The sequence below is a fragment of the Poromitra crassiceps genome, assembly GCF_964638095.1.
Source record: "Poromitra crassiceps genome assembly, chromosome: 7".
In the NCBI taxonomy this organism is placed as follows: Eukaryota; Metazoa; Chordata; class Actinopteri; order Beryciformes; family Melamphaidae; genus Poromitra; species Poromitra crassiceps.
The window spans coordinates 740,930-763,501 of record NC_139628.1 but is presented as its reverse complement, the minus strand read 5'-3'; the positions used below and the strand labels follow the sequence as shown (position 1 = coordinate 763,501).

The window sequence follows — 22,572 nt, the reverse complement described above, 5'->3', positions numbered from 1 at the left end:
ACAGAATCAGCAGCTATCTCCAATTAAATCAGGTATCACATCCAACACAGACTGAAAAACACTGTGGCAGTATGGGTAATGTAGGCCTACTGTACAGTATGGCATGGGGAAAAACATACAGTGCATGTGTGTGTGTGTGTGTGTGTGTGTGTGTGTGTGTGTGTGTGTGTGTGTGTGTGTGTGTGTGTGTGTGTGTGTGTGAGAGAGAGAGAGAGAGAGAGAGAGATAAGCACCTCCAGATCAAAGGTAAAGTGTAAAGTTTATCCCGAGGCGGGGCCTACAACAAGTGTGTTTGTGTTTGTGTGTGTGTGTGTGTGTGTGTGTGTGTGTGTTAAATTCTCAGCAATGAGTGGGCGTGTTACCTTTAACCCCCAGTGAGAGAGGACACAGCTGAACATGAAGACGTTTTAAAAGAAGAGAAGAAGCAGTGCTGCGAAGAGAGAAAGAGGAAGAGTTAGAGCTGGAAAAGATAAGAGTGGACTATGTATCCATTCAGAGATTGTGTGTGTGTGGGTGTGTGTGCGTGTGTGTGTGTTCGTGTTCATGTCAAAGAGAGCGACAGAGCATGAGAGAGAATGAAAAATGCAAGGTGTTTGTTTGAAATTAGTGGCAGTGTGTGTGTCTCTGTGTGTGTGTTAGTATTATTTTAAAGTTAGAGAGGGGGAGAGAGAGTGAGAGGTCTCAGTGAGGAGTTGTGGAAAGTGTGTGTTAGTCCAAGTGGTGTGTGTGTGTGTGTGTGTGTGTGTGTGTGTGTGTGTGTGTGTGTGTGTGTGTGTGTGTGTGTGTGTGTGTGTGTGTGTGTTTGTTTGTTTGTTTTTTGTTTGTTTGTTTGTTTGCTTGTTTGTTTGTGTGTGTGAGTGATTGTGGTGGTCACAATGGTTTTCCACAGAGGGAGGGTGCTGGTTCGCTACCTGCTGCTGTCAGCCATGTTGGCTTTGACCCTCTTCCTCTTCCTCAGCTCCTACTGGCTACGTGAGTTTCCTCCGTTACTGTCCAGTTCAAATGGAACTTATCTCCTGTCCCGTTGCCACGACTAATTATCTCATTATCTTATTATCAAACTATTTTCTCATGATCACAATTTAAAGGGTAACTTCGGTATATATAGTTATTTTAACCCTTTTTTCCCAACTATTTGTAGGCTGTTATTTTCACAACTGAAAATCTGAACCTAGGTGAATGTTTTGTTACATTGTATATATACATTTGGTCCGGTTAGGTTTGCTTTCACACTGCAATTATGCCAGTACACCAAACAACTTTACATGACTTGCCCTACCTACATCTTAAGACGTCTGGCTCTTATGTCTCAAGACACGGCTGCAGTCGTGCCTGAAGAAAAGAAAGTGCACGTCTTGAGACATCTTCAGTTTAAGTCTCAAAATGTCTCAAGACATCTTGTTTTTGGTTCCCTGAGACATCTTTGTCTCCAGACGATGGTGATGACTGGGTATGTACTGTATGTGGGCTGCATCTCCTTATACTCGACATTGAGTTGTTCGTGCGTCTGACATCGATGTGTTGTGAATGGGATTGTTTCAGAGTTTAAACTAGAACGACCGCACCGCGGATATGTGCCTCCGCCAACAAGTGAGACATCCATGTCTGTCCAGACTTTGACGTTTGAGCCAAATTCAAAGAAATTCCATCAAGGTGTTGCTGAGATATGGTGTGACCAAGCTTAAAAATGGCAGGTCACAGTGACCTTGACCTTTGACCACCGAAATGTAATCAGTTCATCCTTGAGTCCAAGTCGACGTTTGAGCCAAATTGGAAAGATTTCTGTCAAGTCGTTCCTGAGATATCACGTTAAAGAGCTTGGAAATGAGGTTTGTGAGGTCACAGTGACCTTAAACTCTAACCTTTAACCACCTAAATCTAATCAGTTCATCCTTGAGTCCAAGTGGAGGTTTGAGGCACATTTGATGAACTTCCATACTTTACTTAATTGATATTTGGCAGACGCCTTTATCCAAAGCGACATACAACCAGGTTATAACCAGTGTTTGGAATAACGCTGTTTAAAAGAATGGCGTTAGGTAACGCCGTTATTTTTTCAGTAACGGGGTAATCTAACTAATTACTGTTTCTGTCGTTACAACGCCGTTATCGTTACTGAACGCTAAATGCGGTGCGTTACTATGAAATGAGTAAACTACCCGTAGCCTACACTAGTGTTGTCAAGTGAGGAGACCGGGTGGGTTATAACGAGATAAACGATTATGATTGGCTAAGGCAGAGTCATGTGTTTCATGGTAGCCAATCGGAGCCAGTGTTACACACGAGCCAGGAGTCAGGACACGGGCGACACACACACACACACACACACACACACAGACACACCAAACAGATTCGAGGAAGCAGCAGAAATGGCGAGTCCGGAGTAGAGAGCTGCGCGGGGCTGAAATTTCGGCCCGAGCCCTCCCCGGCCCGTGACATGCAGACCCGTGCCCGATCCAGCCCGTTGCGAGGCCCGAACCAATATTACGATATAATGACACATCTCTCTCCCTCTCTGTTCCGCGTGCTGCGTCGCCGCGCGGCCGTCCTGCGCAGCCTCTCTCTGTCTGTCTCTCTGACTCTCTCTTTCTCTCTCTGTGTTCGGGAGCTGTCCGCTCGCTGTACATGGACGGACAGGGTCTGTGTGTGGCTGGGGGAGTGTCTGTGCACTCCTCCTCTTTGTCTGACTGTGCCCCGCTGTGTAAAATCAAGCGAGTACGCTAACGGCCGGTTCACACACACGCCTACGCCTATGCCTACGCCTATGCCTACGCCTATGCCTACGCATATAGGCATTGCTTCATGCACGCCTGGCGCCTTTTCGTTCACACAGGACGCCACGCTCTGCGCTACGCTGAACACATGAGCAGCGTTTTTTTTACACTTTTCAGATCTGATTTATAGCATGGGTGAGTCCTCTTTTTTATTGTAATGTGCAAGTGAGGATGTCTGTCTATTTCTTGGCCCGCTGTAATTGTTATTTTCCCTCGGGTAATCATGTGACTATGAGTCATCAACACCATGAGTGATACATGCATTGAGACAGGGGGGGTATATATACATCTGACAGAAAAGACGTTAATAGAGGAACACATGAAGGACAGCTCTCCTACTCAGGGCCGTAGCTAGCTATGAGGACGGGGAGGTCCGGACCTCCCCTAATATTTCAGCCTGCCAAAAAAAAAAAAAAAAAAATTTTTTTTTTTTTTTTTTTTTTTTTGCAGGCCAGGCCAGGCCACTCACTGAACAGCAGGCCAGGCGCCGCCTACTGGTTTACTAGTGGTTTTATTACTTTATTCAGGTTTAAAGTGGGTGCATCTCATTGTAAAATTGGACTTGGCCCAAATTGGGCTTCAAACGGCCCAAATCAGGCTTCAAACGGCCCAAATCTGGCTTTAAACGACCCAAATAGGGCTTCAAACGGCCCAAATCTGGCTTCAAACGGCCCAAATTGGGCTTCAAACGGCCCAAATTGAGCTTCAAATGCTGAATAATGACATCACAACAGTATAATCCTAATGTTGATTTAAAATGATATATTACTCTAAATATGGCTTAAAAAGGGGGGAAAAAAACCTCAATTTTTTTTCCGCCTCCCCTTGCTGGACCTCCCCTATTTCGGAACCCTGGCTACGGCCCTGCTCCTACTATGCACTCGTTAATTCGCGCTCCACCCTCCCTTTTGAGCAAACTCGGTAGAAAATATGGCCCAAGTCCACCAGAAACAACAGCCAGCTTGACAGTTCAGCGCGCCTAGAGCTGAAAAATAGAACAGACGCCTAAACGATAAATGCAGCGCAGCATAGGCACAGCGCGAGCATGGCTTCAGCACAGCGTGGCAGCGGTATGTGTGAACGCTCTCGTCTGTTAACAAGGACGCCTAAATTTTAGCCGTTGCTTAGGCGTTGCTTTAAGCATCGCTCTAGGCGTGTGTGTGAACGTGGCGTAATACAACATTATTTAATTGAATTATTGAAACGGCCCGACCCCGGACCTATTAATTAAAAATAAATAAAAAACAAGCCCGGCCTCGGCCCGTTTTGGTCGGCCCGAGGGGCCCGTGAGGGTACCCTCAGGTTTGCAGCAATCCATGAAAATTTGGCATTTTCAAGGTGGAGATAATGCAAATAGTTACTTTCCCTGGTAACTAGTTACTTTTATTATAGAGTAATTCAGTTACTAACTCAGTTACTTTTTGGAACAAGTAGTGAGTAACTATAACTAATTACTTTTTTAAAGTAACGTTCCCAACACTGGTTATAACACAGTACAGCAATAAGAAAAAATAAATAAAAGTTTTAAGCAAACAAATGTATAAACAGCAATTAAATTAAAACATATTTACAGACAATAGAGGTGCGGATAAGAAGAATAGGAGGATAGCAAGATAGAAAAGAGAAGAGATAAAAGTGCATAAGAATCAAAGTGCATAGGAGCTAGAGAGGGTTTACAGGGGGGCAACATGAAGTCTAAAAAGATGGATTTTTAACTGTTTTTTGGGTAGTGATTCGGCCGTTCTTATTGTAGAGGGGAGCTCGTTCCACCATTTTGGTGCAAGCTGGGGAAAAAGTCGTGATCGGGAGCTGTTAAAACCACGTAGGGGGGGAGGGGCAAGGCGTCCTGAGCTAGTGGAGGGTCGGAGTGTGCGGTGAGGGATCTGGAAACTGACCATGGGTTGTAGGTATGGTGGGGCTGTGTGGTGAACTGCTGAGTAGGCCAGAACTAGTGTTTTGAATTTGACCCTTGCAATGATGGGAAGCCAGTGAAGTTCATGAAAGAGGGGGGTGATGTGAGAGAATTTTGGAAGGTTGAAGACAAGGCGGGCTGCAGCATTTTGAATAAGTTGGAGTGGTTGAACATCAGAAACAGGGAGACCGGCCAGTAGAACATTGCAATAGTCCAGACGCGACAGGATGAGTGACTGGGTGAGAGGTTGAGCTGCTTGTCTGGAGAGGAATGGGCGGATTTTGCGAATATTGAAAAGGGCGAATCTGCAGGACCAGGCTATTGCTGCCATGTGGGTAGTGAAGGACAGTTGGTTGTTCTGGCTGTTTGTGAGGGAAGGACAGTAGTGTTGTTGAGGGAGATGGAGAGCTCGGTTACAGGACAGTCTTTGCCAGGGAAAAGGAGAAGCTCAATTTTTGCAATGTTGAGTTTGAGCTGATGGTTGGACATCCAAGTGCCAATGTCTATGAGGCAAGCCGAGATCCGTGATTCAACTTGAGTGTCAGAGGGGGGGAAGGAAAGGAACAGCTGGGTGTCGTCAGCATATGAGTGGTATGAAAAACCATGGGATGTGATGACTTGGCGGAGTGAAGTCATGTAGAGAAGGAAGAGAAAAGGACCAAGGACAGAACCCTGAGGGACACCCATGGAAAGAGTGCAGGGGGTCGAAAGGGATCCTCTCCAGGAGACCTGATAGGAGCGGTGGGAAAGATAGGAAGAGAACCAAGAGAGTGCAGAGCCAGTGATACCCAGGTCGGAGAGAGTAGCGAGGAGAATTTGGTGATTGACGGTATCGAATGCAGCAGATAAGTCGAGAAGTATGAGAACTGAGAGGGATGCAGCTTTGATGGAATGAAGAGCCTGAGTGACAGAGAGGAGAGCAGTTTCAGTGGAGTGGGCGGGTTTGAAGCCAGATTGGAGAGGATGAGATAGGTTGTTATGGGAGAGATGAATGGAAAGTTGATCCTGCACGTTCGAGTGTTTTGGAAATGAATGACAAGAGAGAGACGGGACGGTAGTTCTGAATGACAGTGGGTTCAAGGGATGGTTTTTTCAGTAGGGGTTTCACCCGTGCAGTCTTAAGTGCAGTCGCAAAGACACCAGAGGATAGAGAGGAATTAATGAGGGAAGTGAGAAAGGGGGAGATGTCAGGGGAGATGGATTGAAGCAGGGAGGAAGGGATGGGGTCAAGAGGGCAGGAGGTGGCACGGTTTGATGATATGAGCTTCAGAACTTCTTCGGAGGAGAGGGGAGAGAAGGAAGAGAGACAGGAAATAGGGGGTGGAGAGATTGGATTGATGATAGCAAAGACTGTGGGCGGGAAGGATGAACTGATGTCTTGGATCTTTTTGGTGAAGAAGATTGAAAAGTCGTCGGCAGAAAGGGAGGAGGGAGGAGGAGGGGAGGGGGGATCGAGGCGGGAAGAGAAAATGGAGAACAGTTTGCTGGGGTTGGAGGCGGAAGACTGGATTAGCGAGGTGAAGAAGGAGGTTTTAGCCTGAGATACTGCAGCAGTGAAATTGGAGAGGATGAGGTGGTAGGCTGTGAGGTCGGTGGGGTTGTGAGATTTGAGCCAGGTTCGTTCCATCAAGGGGTTCCATCAAGGGGTTCCTGAGATATGGTGTTAACAAGCTTGAAAATGTTGTTCGAGAGGTCACAGTCAACTTGACCTTTGACCACCAAAATGTAATCAGTTCATCATTGCGTGCAAGCCGACGTTTGAGCCAAATTGGAAGAAATTCCGTCCAAGTGTTCCTGATATATCGCGTTAACGAACTAGGAAATGGTGTTCGTGGGGTCACAGTGACCTTGAACTTTGACCTTTGACCACCAAATTCTAATCAGTTCATCCTTGAGTCCAAGCCGACGTTTGAGGCAAATTTGAAGAGATTCCGTCAAGGCCATGCCTCCGGCCTGGCTATCGCCGGTAGAGGCATAAAAAAACAAGCTATTTCTCGTCCTGTGCCACTTTTCTAAACATAGCGTGATTTGGTAGCATAACTACCAAATCAGTCATTACAAAATACTGCTGAACATACCACGACTTTTAGTCCTCTATTCCGTTGCACTTACATTCTACGCCAAACTCCATTCAAAAAAGTTTAAAAGTCAGTTTAATGTTGCCTTCCTTGTCGGCAACGATACATGCCTGATAGAACAAGAAAGGGCTAATTAGGAATCGTTAGGAGAGACTGTTCAATTTGGCATACATTCAACACACTAAGCACTGCAGCACATATTTCCATAAAATATCCACCTTTCCTGGATCACCTGTCGTTCTCAGGCCAGCAGCAAAGCATGGTGAGACAAGCAGATCTTCTTGTCTGTTCTAACTCTGTTGATCTTGACCATCCCTTCCACCCCGTTTTTCTGTAACTCGTCACAAATGCAGTACGTGGTTAGAAGGTTAATGTTTTTCTGTAACTCGTCACACATGCAGTGGTTAGAAGGTTAATGTTTTTCTGTAACTCGTCACACATGCAGTGGTTAGAAGGTTAATGTTTTTCTGTAACTAGTCACACATGCAGTGGTTAGAAGGTTAATGTTTTTCTGTAACTAGTCACACATGCAGTGGTTAGAAGGTTAATGTTTTTCTGTAACTAGTCACACATGCAGTGGTTAGAAGGTTAATGTTTTTCTGTAACTAGTCACACATGCAGTGGTTAGAAGGTTAATGTTTCACAGCAAACCAAACATCACGTCAACATTATCACAGAAATATGGAAAGAGATGACAAATCTCTCTCTCTCTCTCTCTCTCTCTCTCTCTCCAGCTCAGGGTCGAATGAGAGACTGTGAGAACTCCTTGCATCCTTGTCTGAGTTTTTACCACCACACGGTAAGATCCACACACTCACACACACACACACACACACACACACACACACACACACAACACGCATACTTTCTCCAGTCTATAGGGTGAAAGGAAAGGTCGGTGGTCTTTTCAATTCTCTCAATCAATGTCTCTCTCTTAGCCTGAGCAGTCATTGGTTCCCGAGGAGTGGGCGTGGCCCTCCACAACCCCGCCCCTCATCCCGGAGTGTCCGGGTCAGTCGTTCCAGGCCCAGGCTCTGCTGCTGTGTCTGAGGTCCAGCCTGGGAGCCGACAACGACGTTCTGCTGGAGCCCTATCTACAGAGCTGGGAGCAACTCATCAAGTACATACACACACACATCTAAACATACCACATGTTCTGCTGGAGCCCTACAGAGCTGGGAGCAACTCATCAAGTACATACACACACACATCTAAACATACCACATGTTCTGCTGGAGCCCTATCTACAGAGCTGGGAGCAACTCATCAAGTACATACACACACACATCTAAACATACCACATGTTTTGAGTCACATGTTAGGGCTGGATATCACACAAAAAATGACGATACCAGTGCCAATACCAGTAGACTAGAGTTAAAGGAAAGCTTTGCAGATTTTCAACCTGCTTTGTATGATTATAATCTCGGTCATATAAGCAGATCGATGGACAGTCCTTCTCTATATGTTTTCTGAATTGAGAAATCCCTGTTCGTCTGCCTGCAGAAACTCCGCCCCCGTCAGCTGCTTTGGCTCATAAAAATAAAAACAATCTGTAGTTGGAACAGCCGCCCTCGAGCAGAACATCTGTTCACTTCTGTGTCAGAATGACGCGTTTTGTGTCATTCTGACACAGAAGTGCCGCATTGTCCCCTGTGGTTCTCCATCCACGAGGACAGCCCCCCTCTAGGGCACGACGCTCTGGCGCACGATTGGCCAAAAGAGGGCCTCTATGTGTTTCCCTCCATCCTGCTGATCCCACAGGTGCTGGACAGGGTGAGGGAACAGGGCCTGCAGCTCACGCTGGTAGCGCCGCTGTGGCCGACGCAGATCTGGTTCGCGGACCTGATCTCCCTGGCACAGGGGTCGCCATGGATACTGCCACGCCGACGGGACCTCCTGTCACAGGCGGAGGGGGAGATACTCCACCCTTTCCCCCACAGGTGGAAGCTGGCAGCTTGGTCCCTGAACAGGACCGCTTGCTAGCTCAGGGCTTGCCGTTGAATGTGATACAAACCATTCAGAGCGCTAGAGCGACCTCTACTCGCTCTCAGTATGCTTATAAGTGGCGAGCCTTTGTGCGCTGGTGCACGGAAAGGGGTGTAGATCCAGTGTATTGTGGTGTTGAACCCATTCTCTGTTTTCTCCAGAGCCTGCACGATGCGGGCCTGTCCCCTCAGTCCCTCAAGGTTTACGTGGCTGCGACACGGAAGTCACACTGTCACACGGAAGTTGATGGCAGGACGGTAGGGAGCCTCTTCCTGATCTCTCGATTCATGAAGGGTGTTCGCAGGTTACACCCGCCGACGTGGATCATTTTTCCAAAATGGGACTTGGTCACAGTGCTGGAGGGGCTCTCTGATCCTCCCTTCAAGCCCGTCGATACCATCGATTTGAAACACCTATCCCTGAAGACTGCGTTGCTCTTAGCCCTGTCTTCCGGTAAGAGGGTTGGTGACTTGATTGCCCTCTAAAAATATCAATGCTAGCTTCAGGTCTATGGTCATAGACTTGGTAGCCTTTTGTCGACGGAGGAGCGGCGGTTGCAGACGCTGTGCCCTGTGCGGGCGCTCCTGGCCTATGTGGACAGGACGCGTGCATGCGCACCTCTAACCAGCTCTTGGTTTGCTTTGGGGCATGTGCCATGGGCAAGGCCCTGTCCAAAGAGCGTTTGTCGCACTGGATAGTGGAGGCCATTGCCTTGGCCTACTCTGCCGCGGGGAAAGCTGTCTTATCAGCTTCCAGGCGTTAGTGCCTTGCAGTCACTCGCTGTGAGGTTTGGGTTGCCATGACCTCTGGTCATGTGCCCCGCATGGCCATCCATGGGTCTCTGGGTTGCATAAAGTGCGTCCTTGCAGCAAGGATGGTTGGATGGTCAGCATATGTGAGAATCCGAAGTTCGAAACAAAGTAAAACGTTAGGGTTGTCCTACAACCCAGGTTTTACGAGTGAGAACGAAGATTCTCACAGATTAGCCTTGCTGCCCTTGCTCTGCTCGGGGCGAGGCTGAATGCTTGGAGTGACTAGCCTCAGCCGGTCTGCGCAGGTCATGTATCAGACATGTGGGCGGTTGCGGGCGGCTGTGCCAATCACAGGCTGAGGTTTGCCAGGATGCCTTGAGGGGCGCCTGGGTGGTTTTAAAGGTCTTTTTCAGAGGTAAAAAAGAAAGGCATTCAGTTCAGCGCCGCTAGGCGGGCTTTAGCATATGTGAGAATCCTCGTTCTCACTCGTAAAACCCGGGTTGTAGGACAACCCTAACGTTTCAATACTACTTGGTAGCCTACTGGTTTATTTTGGTCGATACCTTAAAGGTATCAAGTATTGATACCCAACACTACTCACAAGTGAATTTCTTCTACAAAAAAAAAATCTTCTGTTCTCTCTCTCTCTCTCCACCTCTCTCTCTGCTTCTCTCTCCAGGTTTATGGAGTCTCTCGGGACGATCATCAGTTTCTTCTCTCAGAAGGTTAGGGACAAGGTTGCCATGATACAGGAGCTGTCACTCAAGCACAGCAGGGAGGCTCATGGGAAACCGTCCGGACTGCAAAGTGGGGTGAGATGACAATTTTGACAAAGAGTTTCATATAATACAGATTGTCGGAGTCCTCAGCAGTCACACACTTAGGGCTCTATCTTCCCAATGGCGGTAATTTTGCGTTAGCGTCCGTTTTGCACTGGAATAGCGCCACACAAAGCCCTAATTGTGGGCGTGTCGGCCCGCTGCGCTTCACGTCATCTCAGCGCAAACCTCCATAGTTGTGTTTATGTCCATAACAGGATTCACAAAGTGAGATCACTCCCCTTATAAGCCACAGCGTCACCGCCATCATGTCACCAGCTTCTGGAGAAAAGAGAGAGGGTGAGAGAGAGAGACAGAGCGAGACAGAGAGGGGGGGAGAGAGAACGAGAGAGGGAAGAGAGAGAGGGCCGCCGCTAAAGCGTGCGCTTACTGTAATTAGACGTTTCGTTCATATAGGCTATAACATAGGCCTACACATCTAAAAATATTTGTTTCTTTAATAGGGTAGGAATGTGTGAGATTTTACTTCTAGCCTATTTCAATAGCCTGTGTCAGCATTGTCCACTCTGGTTAAGCCATTGACTGCGGTCACACTATCCACGCTGTGGAGAAGCTGGTCTTGCATGCGTGCAATTGCAGGGAAAGAGGTTACTGTACTGGCCGGACACTACGGGTCGGTGCCCTGGGTGTTTGGGGCCGGCCAGGGTGGGGAGAGGCAGCTTGGCACAACACCGTCACAACTTTCTCAAAAGCAATCTACTGTTACCTCACACCACAAACCTGTATGGTCCCATCCAAACCCATCCAATTTAACTTTGATCGACATTATTTTAACAAATAGACCTTGCAAATACCCCCATAGTGGGGTATTTGCTCAAGGCTTTAGTGACCACTGCCCTATTGCATGTGTCAGAGTTTCCAAGGCGAGCAAATCCAAGGGTCATATTATTAGGAAACGTAGTTTTAAAGATTTTATTGAACAAGCTTTTTTACATGAACTATTTTACTCTGACTTAGATAAATTAAGGTTGATCCCAGACCCAGAATTAGCTGCTAACAATTTTTCTCACATTTTCAACTTTATCACTGAGAAGCATGCACCATAAAAGATTCAGAGTAAAAAACCGCTCTAGTCCATGGTTCTCTGATAACATCACCAAAGCGCTTCGACGCAGAGACTCTGCATGGTCGAAAGCGAGATCCTCGGGTAGTCCAGTTGACTGGTCGCAGTTCAGGAAGCTACGAAACAATTGTATTAGTACCATAAGGAAAGCCAAATCAGATTTTTATTTAAATTCCCTTAAAAATGCACATTGAAATACAACTAGTTTCTGGAAAACAATAAACTCCCTGAAGGCCAAGTCCACTTCTGCTCTCCCTCCTCAGATTCGTGTGGAGAACAACATTATTTCTGATAAAGCCGAGATGTGTGATGCTTTTAATGAACATTTTGTGGTATCTGGTCATCTCTTTGATCGGCTGTCAAATCTAAACGCCAATGGTCACATTCATAACTCGGTGAATGTTAACTTTGTGAACCCCTATCCTCCCTTTAGGGAGAGATTTTCTTTCAGCATGGTTAGTGATTATGATGTTTTTAAGGCACTTTCACAGCTTAACACTTCAAAGTCAAAAGGTGAAGGCGACATCGAACCATTTCTTTTACGCCTCAGTGCGCACCTAATTGCTCCTTCGCTTGCACATATATTTAATTTAACATTTATCTCAGGTGAAATCCCCTCTGTTTGGAAGACCGCCCAGGTAGTTCCTCTTTTTAAAGGGGGCGACCCGACTGACTTGAATAATTATCGACCCATCTCTAAACTATCTTGCTTAGCTAAAGTCCTTGAAAGCTTAGCAAATGAACAGCTGCGAGCTTATCTAGAAATTATAATATTCTTCAACCTCAACAATCTGGGTTTAGGCCAGGACACAGTAACAGCTACATCGCTTGTTTTAAACAACATACTGAATGGTATTGACAGTCAACAACACTGTGCTGCTCTCTTTGTTGATCTCTCAAAGGCGTTCGACACAGTGGATCATGATATTTTATTAATGAAACTATCCCATATTGGTCTTGATGACCTTACTGTAAACTGGTTTTCAAACTATCTATCCGGAAGAAAGCAAGCTGTAGTGGCAAGTGGTCATAAATCTAGCTCTCTCATAATCAATAAAGGTGTTCCACAGGGATCCATCTCAGGCCCAGAATTGTTTACTTTATATATAAATTACATTCTACCCTCCTCTGCACTTTATAACGTCCATTATTATGCAGACGATACAATCATATATTGTTTCGGAAACACCCCCGCCCAGGCGGTTGAAAGTCTGCAAACTGCTTTTGACTCCTTTCAACAGGCACTTTTTGACCTCAAACTGGTCTTGAACTCAGACAAAACAAAATCAATGTTATTTTCACGGTCCCATAATAATTATAGACAATGGTCTCTGTATTTGCACTCAGCAAGGCGCACAAATCGAAACCGTTGGTTCATATAAATATCTCTGCATTTGGCTGGACACCAAACTGTCCTTCCAGATCCATGTGGAACATCTCACAAAGAAACTGAGGAGAAAAATTGGTTTTCTTTATAGAAATGAGTCCTGTCTTGCACCCTGTGTTAGAAAGTTCATTGTTCAGTCACTAATATTGTCTGTTTTTGATTATGGGGATATTATTTATATGCATGCTGCTCCATCCATCCTGAAGCCGCATGATGCGGTGTATCATAGCGCCTTGCGCTTTATAACGGGTGATAGATTTCTTACTCACAGATGTATTTTATATGAAAAGGTAGGCTGGCCCTCTCTGACAGCTCGAAGGGAGCAACACTGTCTTTTATTCATTTATAAAGCCCTGATTGGGAAACTCCCCCTGTACATGTCCTCACTCATTAGTCAAGTAAACACAAATTATCAAACCCGATCGCATTCACATATCAGGTTGTCTGTTCCACGAGCAAGGACTGAACTAGGAAAGAGTGCCTTTTCTTATTATGCTGCTGATAAATGGAATTTGTTGCAAAACATTCTGAAATTGAATCAGCTGATTCCCCTGGAATCCTTCAGAGTGCTTCTTGACGGTACTCTGCACAATGAATGCTCTTGTTTTATTTGATTTGCTCTTACCTTGTTTTTCTATTTTGTTTATTTCTATCTGGAATCTTGAATGTTTTCAATATAGTGTAATATTTGTATTTGTAAGTTGTCTGTAATATTGTAACTATTGTAAATGTTCTCACTGTAACAGGGCTCCCTTGAAAATGAGCGCTTGCTCTCAAGGGCTCTTCCCTGTATAAATAAAGGTTAAATAAAAATTCCAGGATGACGTGAGTTAACATTGTTGAGGCCGAATTCAGACCCTGGCCCCTCGGAGATTCCAGGCCGGCGGGCTGCACTCTCCGCTCCGCACCACACAAAAGGCAGCTGGCTGCCTGCTGTGGCTCTACTCGCGTAGCTCGCGTCACCAGGCTCTTCCCGAGGAGAGCACCACATGGCCACAACACGCTGAATACCACTCGATTTGGGGGCGGAACGCGCCAGGATTGGCCAAAGCCCAATCCAGTGCCCAGAATTGTCAAATAAAATCATCGACATGCTACTATGACCCGCCTCTCAACCTGTCATCTCAGACAAGTTATGTTTAAAGACTTTAAAGGCCCAATCCGTCAATACTCACTATTACTGACGCCGGTGGCCGTTAGTGTAACTGCAGGCAGCGTGTGAACGAGCTGACGCGCGGGCACCATACTCGCACGCGCACAAGCAGTTGCCTGGCAACAGCAGAGCTGTTGGTTGCTTTGTAACGTTAACTCATAAAAGTCACTTGAAAACGGCAACCTGGACAATTTATCGGTCAGATCAGCCTCGAGATGCCCAGGAAGGATTCTGGATGAATTAGGGGACGTTATTGTGGCATGTTTGGCCGTGTTTTGGCTTGCGTTGGCTGCGGGGAAGTCGATACTCATGTTAGCACAAGCCAGGAAATAGCCTGCTCCCCCTGTATGTACGGTACCGTGTAATGCCTGGAGTTGACCAAACTGAACAATCAAACAATGTTTCATAAGCATAACAGTAACGTTAGGCATATTTAGGACTGTTAAATTCATTATCCACACAAGATGGTAACGTTATTAGTGGGGCTGGTGGTAATTTCTATAAATGTAAATTAACACATTGGGTGCCAGCCATGTTTTCATTCCTGTAGGTAAGTTGTGCCAGGGGTGTTTTTGACGATTCTGGCTCATTTTAGAACAGCCGAGGATTATTTTCTGTTAAGAATTCATGAACATCAATCATCTAAAAATAACTAATAGAATGTGTGCTTTCTCTGTCTAAAAGAGTTAGTTTGCAGAGTTAGTAGTTATGTAGATATTAGCCGTTGAGTACAGCATGGTTTCAGCGTCTGGAAATTTATTCAGAGATAAATGGCTTTTTGTGAAACAGTCACTTTAACCATTCATTTTTGGCATCAGTAAGACCGTCAGACATTCTAAACAATAGTTTTGAACAGTAATTTCCTCCATAACAACAGGAAACACCCCTCTCATTCAAACTCCTCCCTCCGTGTGTCTTCTCCTCCTTCCTCCTGGCTTCAGCGGGCGTGTCAGAAGCGCGTTGTGCTGCCTGCCTGTCTGTCTGCGTGCCTGCCTGCCTGCTTGCCTGTCGGGCAAGACGAGTCTGAAATGGATATGGATTACTGTAAAATCGCGTCGCCATTTCCTTGAATGGCTTGCTTCCGCGGTGTGTGTGTGTGTGTGTGTGTGTGTGTGTGTGTGTGTGTGTGTGTGTGTGTGTGTGTGTGTGTTCGCGCGTTGCTGCGCGGCTCTGGGGGGAAGGGATCTCTGTCCGTTCTGTGTGTGTGTGTCCGGGCGAGGCGGCTGCTTTTGTGGCTTTTGGGTCCCGTGGCTGTGACTTCTCTCGGTCTCTGTCGCCACTTAGTGGTCGGTAAAATAGATTACACACATGCTCTTGCTGCAAATACTTATCTCGAAGATGTAAAAGGGGTTGATTGATGTCCCACTGTCAAAAAAAAAAAATCTTTATGTAAGACGAGTTAGTCCGTCCTTGGCACTTAAGCGCTGGATTATGTAAGACGAATTAGTCCGTCTCTGGCACTTAATGTGTTAATATTAGTTAGCCGCGATTAGCATCAAGCTAACGTTAACTATGTGCAGTCCCACTGCAGCCAGAGCCTGCTGGTTGCGGGGAAGTGGATACTCATGTTAGCACAAGCCAGGAAATAGCCTGCTCCCCCTGTATGTACGGTACCGTGTAATGCCTGGAGTTGACCAAACTGAACAGTCAAACAATGTACCGTAAGCATAACAGACAGTAGGCATATTTCCGACTGTTAGATTCATTATCAACACAAGACAGTAACGTTATTAGTGGGGCTGGTGGTAATTTCTATAAATATAGGTAAATCTATTAGCGTATAGCATCAAGCTAACGTTATGGTTCTAATAGGCACTCACCACCGCAGCTAAATGCAGTCAAACAATAATGTTCCATGACCATAAGCATAACGGTAGTAACGTTAGGGTTGCATTACTTCACACAAGACGGTAATGTTAGCAGAGTTTCTGACCAGGTGGTCAGATACTTGTACTACGGAGTGACAGTAAAGATCTTGAATCTTGAAAATCCATTAGCAAGCAGCTAACGTTATCTGGTCAAAACCACATTACAGTAGCTACAAGCAAGTTTCCTTCATGAACTCAAAACACAGTCCTGACTCTAGTTTCCCCCCGATGTCGGTCACATTGCTGCTGTCTGGCCAGACGGGCTTCATTAGATAAATATTTATTTATTTATTTAGTGTGGACTTTTTCTGGAGTCTGTGTTGTTTCCTTTTGCTAGCAGCTAGCGACGAACGTAACGTTAAAAGCTACTTTAGCCATTTCCTGTTAGCCGTCTAGGACAAGAGGCAAACTCATGAACGCGCGCAGACGTCACATCCTCTAGCTGTGGCGGGAAATGCTAACCCCTTCGAAACTGAGGTATTTCCATGTATCTTCTGAACGGCTGGTCGGAGAGAAACGCCCCTGGTCGCCATTTTTAAGTTACGTCAAGGCGCATTCACTCATTGCCAATAAAAAACACTTTGTGCACATTTATTTCTCGCCAGAACCGACGGAATGGGCCTTTAAAGGAAGGCTTTGCCGATTTGTATATCATTATAATCTCGGTAATATGAAGCAGATCACAGTGCTTACCTTCTCTATATGTTTTATGCATTGAGTAATTTGACTGCCTGCAGGAACTCTGCCCCCGCAGATGGTATGGGTCATTAACTGGGTCATGGCTCATTAAAGTCCCTGGAAACCAGAAATATTTCTTTATTATTTAGCATTTTGAGTTAATCACATCACAGGACCCTATGTTAATAAGCCACCAGCCAAATTTGAACGATGATGAACGTCGCAAAGTATATAAATTTAGGTTTGACAGCCATGGCAAAACTCATGAGATTTCATTATTTTTTAGAGTGTATTTTTCCCGCGGAATGTGTGGGCGTGTCCCATCTACAGCAGGGAAATTTCTGTCTCTCGGAGAGCGCGAGAGAGAGGGGGGAGGGAAACGGAGAAAGAGAGATGAGTGCACACACCGTGTGTGTGTGTGTGTGTGTGTGTGTGTGTGTGTGTGTGTGTGTGTGTGTGTGTGTGTGTGTGCGTGTGTGTGTGTGTGTGTGTTGCTCCGCGGCTTGGAAGAGATCTCTGTCCGTTCTTTGCCTGAGTGAGAGAGAGAGAGAGAGAGAGAGAGAGAGAGAGAGAGAGAGAGAGAGAGAGAGAGAGAGAGAGGAGCGCATGGCTGAAACCCGACACCTTGCTAATCTCACAAGCACAGCGCTTGGCAGAGGCACACAGGGAGGGAGACGGACAGCGAGGGAGCGCTGTCATTGGGGGCAAAGAACGGACTTGCCATAGGTGGGTGGGATTGCGTGCGTGTACAAAGGTTATATAGAGCTTATGACGTCATAAGCTCCTGCGTTTTAGCACCTCGCGCACTGCTGTCTTCAATGAGGAAGTACTTTGTAGAATCTTGTAGAAAAGTGGCGATTTTAAGGCTTTGGGTTGAAAATAATGTATAATAATTTCGGAGGCACAAAATTACTAACATAAGACCCTAAATAACATAGTTAGAACGTTTTTGTGGATTTTGGTTTCCAGGGACTTTAAGGCTCTCGATGTGATTCTCTGTGGATGTCCGCATACATAAAAAGAAACAATAACAGGTGCCGTCGAAGCCGCCCTGGAGCAACATGTTCACTTCCGCATCTAGAATGTCCAGAATGATGCGTAACTCTTGACACAGAAGAGCTGGAATAAAGTGCAGGAAAACATGAAGACAAGGTAAAGGCTGCCCATCTGCGTAATTACTGACATTATAATCATACAAAGCGGGTTGAAAATCGGCAAAGCCTTCATTTAACCGATAACGACAAGTTTAATGTTTTAAAAGAAAAATAATGCAATAAAACCGTAACACCACATCAATAAACCATTCAGTACACGTTGACCTCTAAGTTCTGTTCTAACACGAAATGGTCTGATTTAGTCTTTCTCTGTCACTTTACCTGCTCTGATTTTAGCCAAGTTGCCTCATCATGATTGGATTTTTAATTCCCGGCTCATCTGGTAGAAATGTTCTGGGCAAATCTAAACCTTAGCTCAGATTTCCACCATTTCTACTGTTACACTGCGCATCACAGCCTCACACTGTGAGGATGCTCTCTGCACTCACATTGCTAATAAGTTTGTTCTATTCTGGGAAGAACATTCTCCACCAAGACACAAGTAGACTTGGACTTGGCAGTCTGGGGTTGGGAAATGCCAAACAAACAGAACTAATTAACACATTTTTTATTTCATTTTTACATAGGTGGTAGTGCCGTTTGTGAAAAATGAAGGCAATGCAGAAGTGCCTTAAACCTGCATTCTTTCTAATGGGCAGCAGGCGACGATTCCACTGGCTGGAAATATAAGTCTGACTGTATGGAAGTCAATGGGAAAATGACCCTACTTCCCACTTGATTTATGACCTCAGTAAACACTTTCCTAATGAGTTGATGGTCTCAATCGCTAGTTTCAATACAGCATGATGTTCATTTGGTAAATTATGGCATCATCTTACGCAATACATCCACTAGTGGGCAGTAGAGAGTCAAATGTGTGTGTGTGGTACTGCTCCGTTTCATCCATATCCGTAAGCTTCGAGAAAACGTGCAGAGTTACACACGGAATGAATGCAGAGTACGGACAGAAGGATCCGTCCATCTCCATATTTAATGTTGAGGATAATTGACCCTTTAGAGTGAAATAGAAACGATGAAGCAGACCAATAGCAGGCAGCACTGTGGCTCTGTAGGAAATCCCTGGTCTGGTGCTAGCTGTTTCTGGCTACAAAAAAGAAGAAGAAAAAAAGATGGCGACAGCCAAAATTCAAAATAAGACCACAAACCAATGACGTTATGTTGGCTGCATCCATATTATACGGTCTATGGTTTTTACGTACCGTCTTCTCTCTCCGTCTCTCCCCAGGCCTATCATTCAGTTCGTTCCATGGTGAAGGCGGAGCTAAAAGCGGGCGTGGTCGACTTCTCCCGTCCCACCCAATCAGGTTGCAGGACACTACTGAGGCTGCACCGCTCCCTCCTGTGGCTGAAGCTGATGATGGCGGGTCTGGCAGAAGGACCAGACGCAGACGGACGCTACAAAACACCTGGAGAGTTAAGCAGGTGACAGACACACATTCTTATACACACTATTGTTGCACAGTTTATGGGTTCCTACTGTCTACCGCGGTGCCTAAACGTCACGATGCCTACCAGCTGCTTTAAACGACGCTACTACCGTGAGACACTATACTACCGTGGAATGATGGTGCCAATGCTTTACCTCTGTTCCCAAATTCATTGGTTTCTGCATTCATAATCCTATATTGACATTAGCGCACTCTCTTCTGGAAGCAACAACACATGTGTGTGTGTGTGTGTGTGTGTGTGTGTGTGTGTGTGTGTGTGTGTGTGTGTGTGTGTGTGTGTTTGTGTTTGTTTCTATGCAGCTCCTCTGGAAGCAACAACACGGCAATATGGAAAATATAACGTTAGATGTGGAGTGCAAGCTGCTATCCATTAGCATACAGGTCGCTAGTACTTGTAGCTCAGCCTATCTCTGACTCTGCTGACAGACACACATGAACGCATAAATTGTATCACTTCTGAGAGAAAACAAGTGTTTTTTAAGCTGTGCACAGTGTGCAATGCAACAGATGGTTAGAGAAGTATAATAATAGTAGGCTATAAAAGTACAATAGTATAAACACAGCACACACTGTCCAGCCTTAATCAATCAATCAATCAATCAATCAATCAATCAATCTATCTATCTATCTATCTATCTATCTATCTATCTATCTATCTATCTGTGTTATTTTAAAATATCTGCTGATAGATAGATAGATAGATAGATAGATAGATAGATAGATAGATAGATAGATAGATAGATAGATAGATAGATAGATAGATATAGATATTTTACAAGCACACATTTTAGAGGTGCCTGAGATACTGTGAAACCATTGTATTTGTACCTAAGGTCACCATGCATTATTATTTGTGGAGGTAAATACAATGCACATTCATAAAACAAAAAATATATAGTTTCCTCCGTGGTATCGTGATACTACCCGGTATCGTGATACTTTTGGCTGGTATAGTATCGTAGGGTAAAATCTTGGTATCGTGACAACACTAAAGAGACACACACACACACACACGCACACACACACACACACACACACACACAGCATTGTGCAAAATGGCTGACGGCACGAGATGTGTTTTTATTGATGCAAACTAATAACTGGAGCAGCTCGACACTGTTCAGCAACGCACAATGGTCAAGAAGCTACTGGACATGACTGCTGACTTCGACCTGTGCCAAGTCATCAAAAGCCTCCTTAAAGCAATACTATGCAACAATTTCATTACAAAAATATATTATATAGACTTATACAAAGGTTTCCCCTCAAAACCATCACTGCTGGACCATAGTGTGACAGTGGGTTCATATGTAGACGCTGCTGCCTGCTTGTATTTTCATGCTGGTCATTTTGGCTGGTCGGGACTCTTCTGGTTGTGGGCATGTTCAGAGTCCCACGTAGGGGTGTGTGGCGCCCAGCCAATAACATAGCTCAGTTCGCAGCAGCCCAGCCAGTAGCATCACTAAGATGTTCTCAGAGGGATCAGCTCAGCACAGTGGAGTCAGCACAGACTAAACAAGGAGGTGCGGCACCTTCCCCGAGCATTTTGCGAGCTGTTTGGAGCTTATATCTCCATGGTTTATAGGTGTGCTTATTTGTGCTTTTATAGCTGCGCGGCCTCGCCCGTAGCTCGTCCTCGCCTGTCCCAGCAGCTGTTCTGGCCTTGGGGTCAGTATAGCTCCCCTGGCCCATGAAGTGATGATTCTTCTATAAATAGAAGATATATATATATTTATATATTATATAAAATCACAAAGACATCAATTCCATTGTGACATCATAAGTGACATCATTAGTGATGTCATAGCCTTGAAACACAGGCTGTTGCTTTGAGTGATATCACTGATGATGTCATCAGTTATGTTATAAGACTGTACAATGTCTATGACATCATCAGTGGGACAAAGGCTGAAACAGACAGTTTCCTGACTCATCATTGATTACTCATCTTACATCACTGATGACATTGTCACTGATGACATCACATCGAAGATCTGGCTCCATCATCACTGATGTCACTATGACATCACTGATCAGTCTTGTCACAATGCCTCCTTGTGTGTGTGTGTGACATGCCTGAACAGTCTTGTCACAATGCCTCCTTGTGTGTGTGTGTGTGTGTGTGTGTGTGTGTGTGTGTGTGTGTGTGTGTGTGTGTGTGTGTGTGTGTGTGTGTGTGTGTGTGTGTGTGTGTGCGGCCCTTATGACATCACTTTTTATATCATCACTGATGACATTACATCATTTGCTAATTGGCCTAATAAAAAAATAAAAAATTCCCTTTACACCCCCTGAAAGTTTCAGCCCGATCGCACTTGAAACGGCGTAGCCGTTTGTCTGTTTGTTTTTTATGTGTTGGTGTTCTGAAAATTGCGAAATAAAATATTGGGGAAAAAATAGTTTAAGCAAAAATCAGAACATCAGAGCAATTGTTGTTAGAGCAAGCATTGTTATTAAAGCTGTCCGTTTCTTATCTGACCTATTATCCGTACCTTTCCATCCCCACCTACTCTGCCATCTGTGCTGTCTGACCGGCTGACAAAAGAGCTCAATATTGACCGCCCATTTTTCTCAGCCCCCCGTCTGGAAGAGAATTACCCATTGATTTTCTCCATAGATAGACAAAATAATCCTTATATAACCAGTTTTAAGGCTGGAACCAAGCCAACCAATCATGAGTGACCATAAAACATTTCATTTCCTTTTATTTTTTGTTTTTCAGTGTAGGTCTAGTTTTCAGTTTTTTTTACCAGGCTAATCTGCGGAGACCGAAAACAATTTCCCTGCCTTGGCAGGACAATATAATGTTGCATTCTATTCTAAAACAAATGATCATAGTCTTTAAAGTTAACAACACATGTGGACTTTGTCACTGAACGAACTGTGTGTAACCTATGGGTTCAGGTGGCAGCCACAATGATCCATCAGAAAACTTTTTTTTTTGCAACACGTGTGAAATATTAACACTACTAACCCCTCTCTCTCTTTATGTCCCCCCCCCCTCCCCAGAGAGGCCTATATGGTAGCGTTGGCACCTCACCACCCCTGGGTGCTGCGGCAGGCGGCTGAGCTGGTGTTCCTGGCTCTCCCAGACAGGAAGTTCTTCCTGCGGCTGGTGTGTGTGAGCAGCGAGCAGGAGGCCACGCCCATCCTGCACACTCTCATCCAGGCGCTGTCGCTGGTACACACACACACACAACACATCCTGGACCAACACGGCATGCTGGAACTGCCATGATAACGGACACGCCAGCCCCGCAGCGTCAGCTCTCAGCCTTGAAGCAAATTCGACATGGTGGCCAAGCTCTGTATTGCAAGTCACGTGACACCCTGCAGCCCAAAAATACTTTTTCCCAATTCCCATACACATAAATGGGGAAAGAAGCAGCTGTAATAGGCCTACTCAAGGATTTTTTTCTGGGTGTCACTCAAAATCTAGTCTCGCTTCGCTCCCTTCCGGGAGGGGAGTCTGGCGGTGCTGATCTCCATTCTGGAATTGCAGAGGAAAATAATACT

General features: G+C 45.4%; 1 protein-coding gene across 1 annotated transcript; it reads left to right on the top strand.

The window, feature by feature from the left end:
• Positions 1-875: 875 nt before the first annotated feature.
• Positions 876-22,294, top strand: LOC310780266 (ceramide-1-phosphate transfer protein-like; the record flags this gene model as incomplete). Its single annotated transcript, XM_083640827.1, has 6 exons — positions 876-972; positions 1,434-1,450; positions 7,703-7,884; positions 10,185-10,317; positions 18,834-19,030; positions 22,066-22,294. The coding sequence occupies 6 exons, from the start codon at positions 876-878 to the stop codon at positions 22,292-22,294; spliced, it is 855 nt and encodes a 284-aa protein (XP_083496953.1).
• Positions 22,295-22,572: the final 278 nt, after the last annotated feature.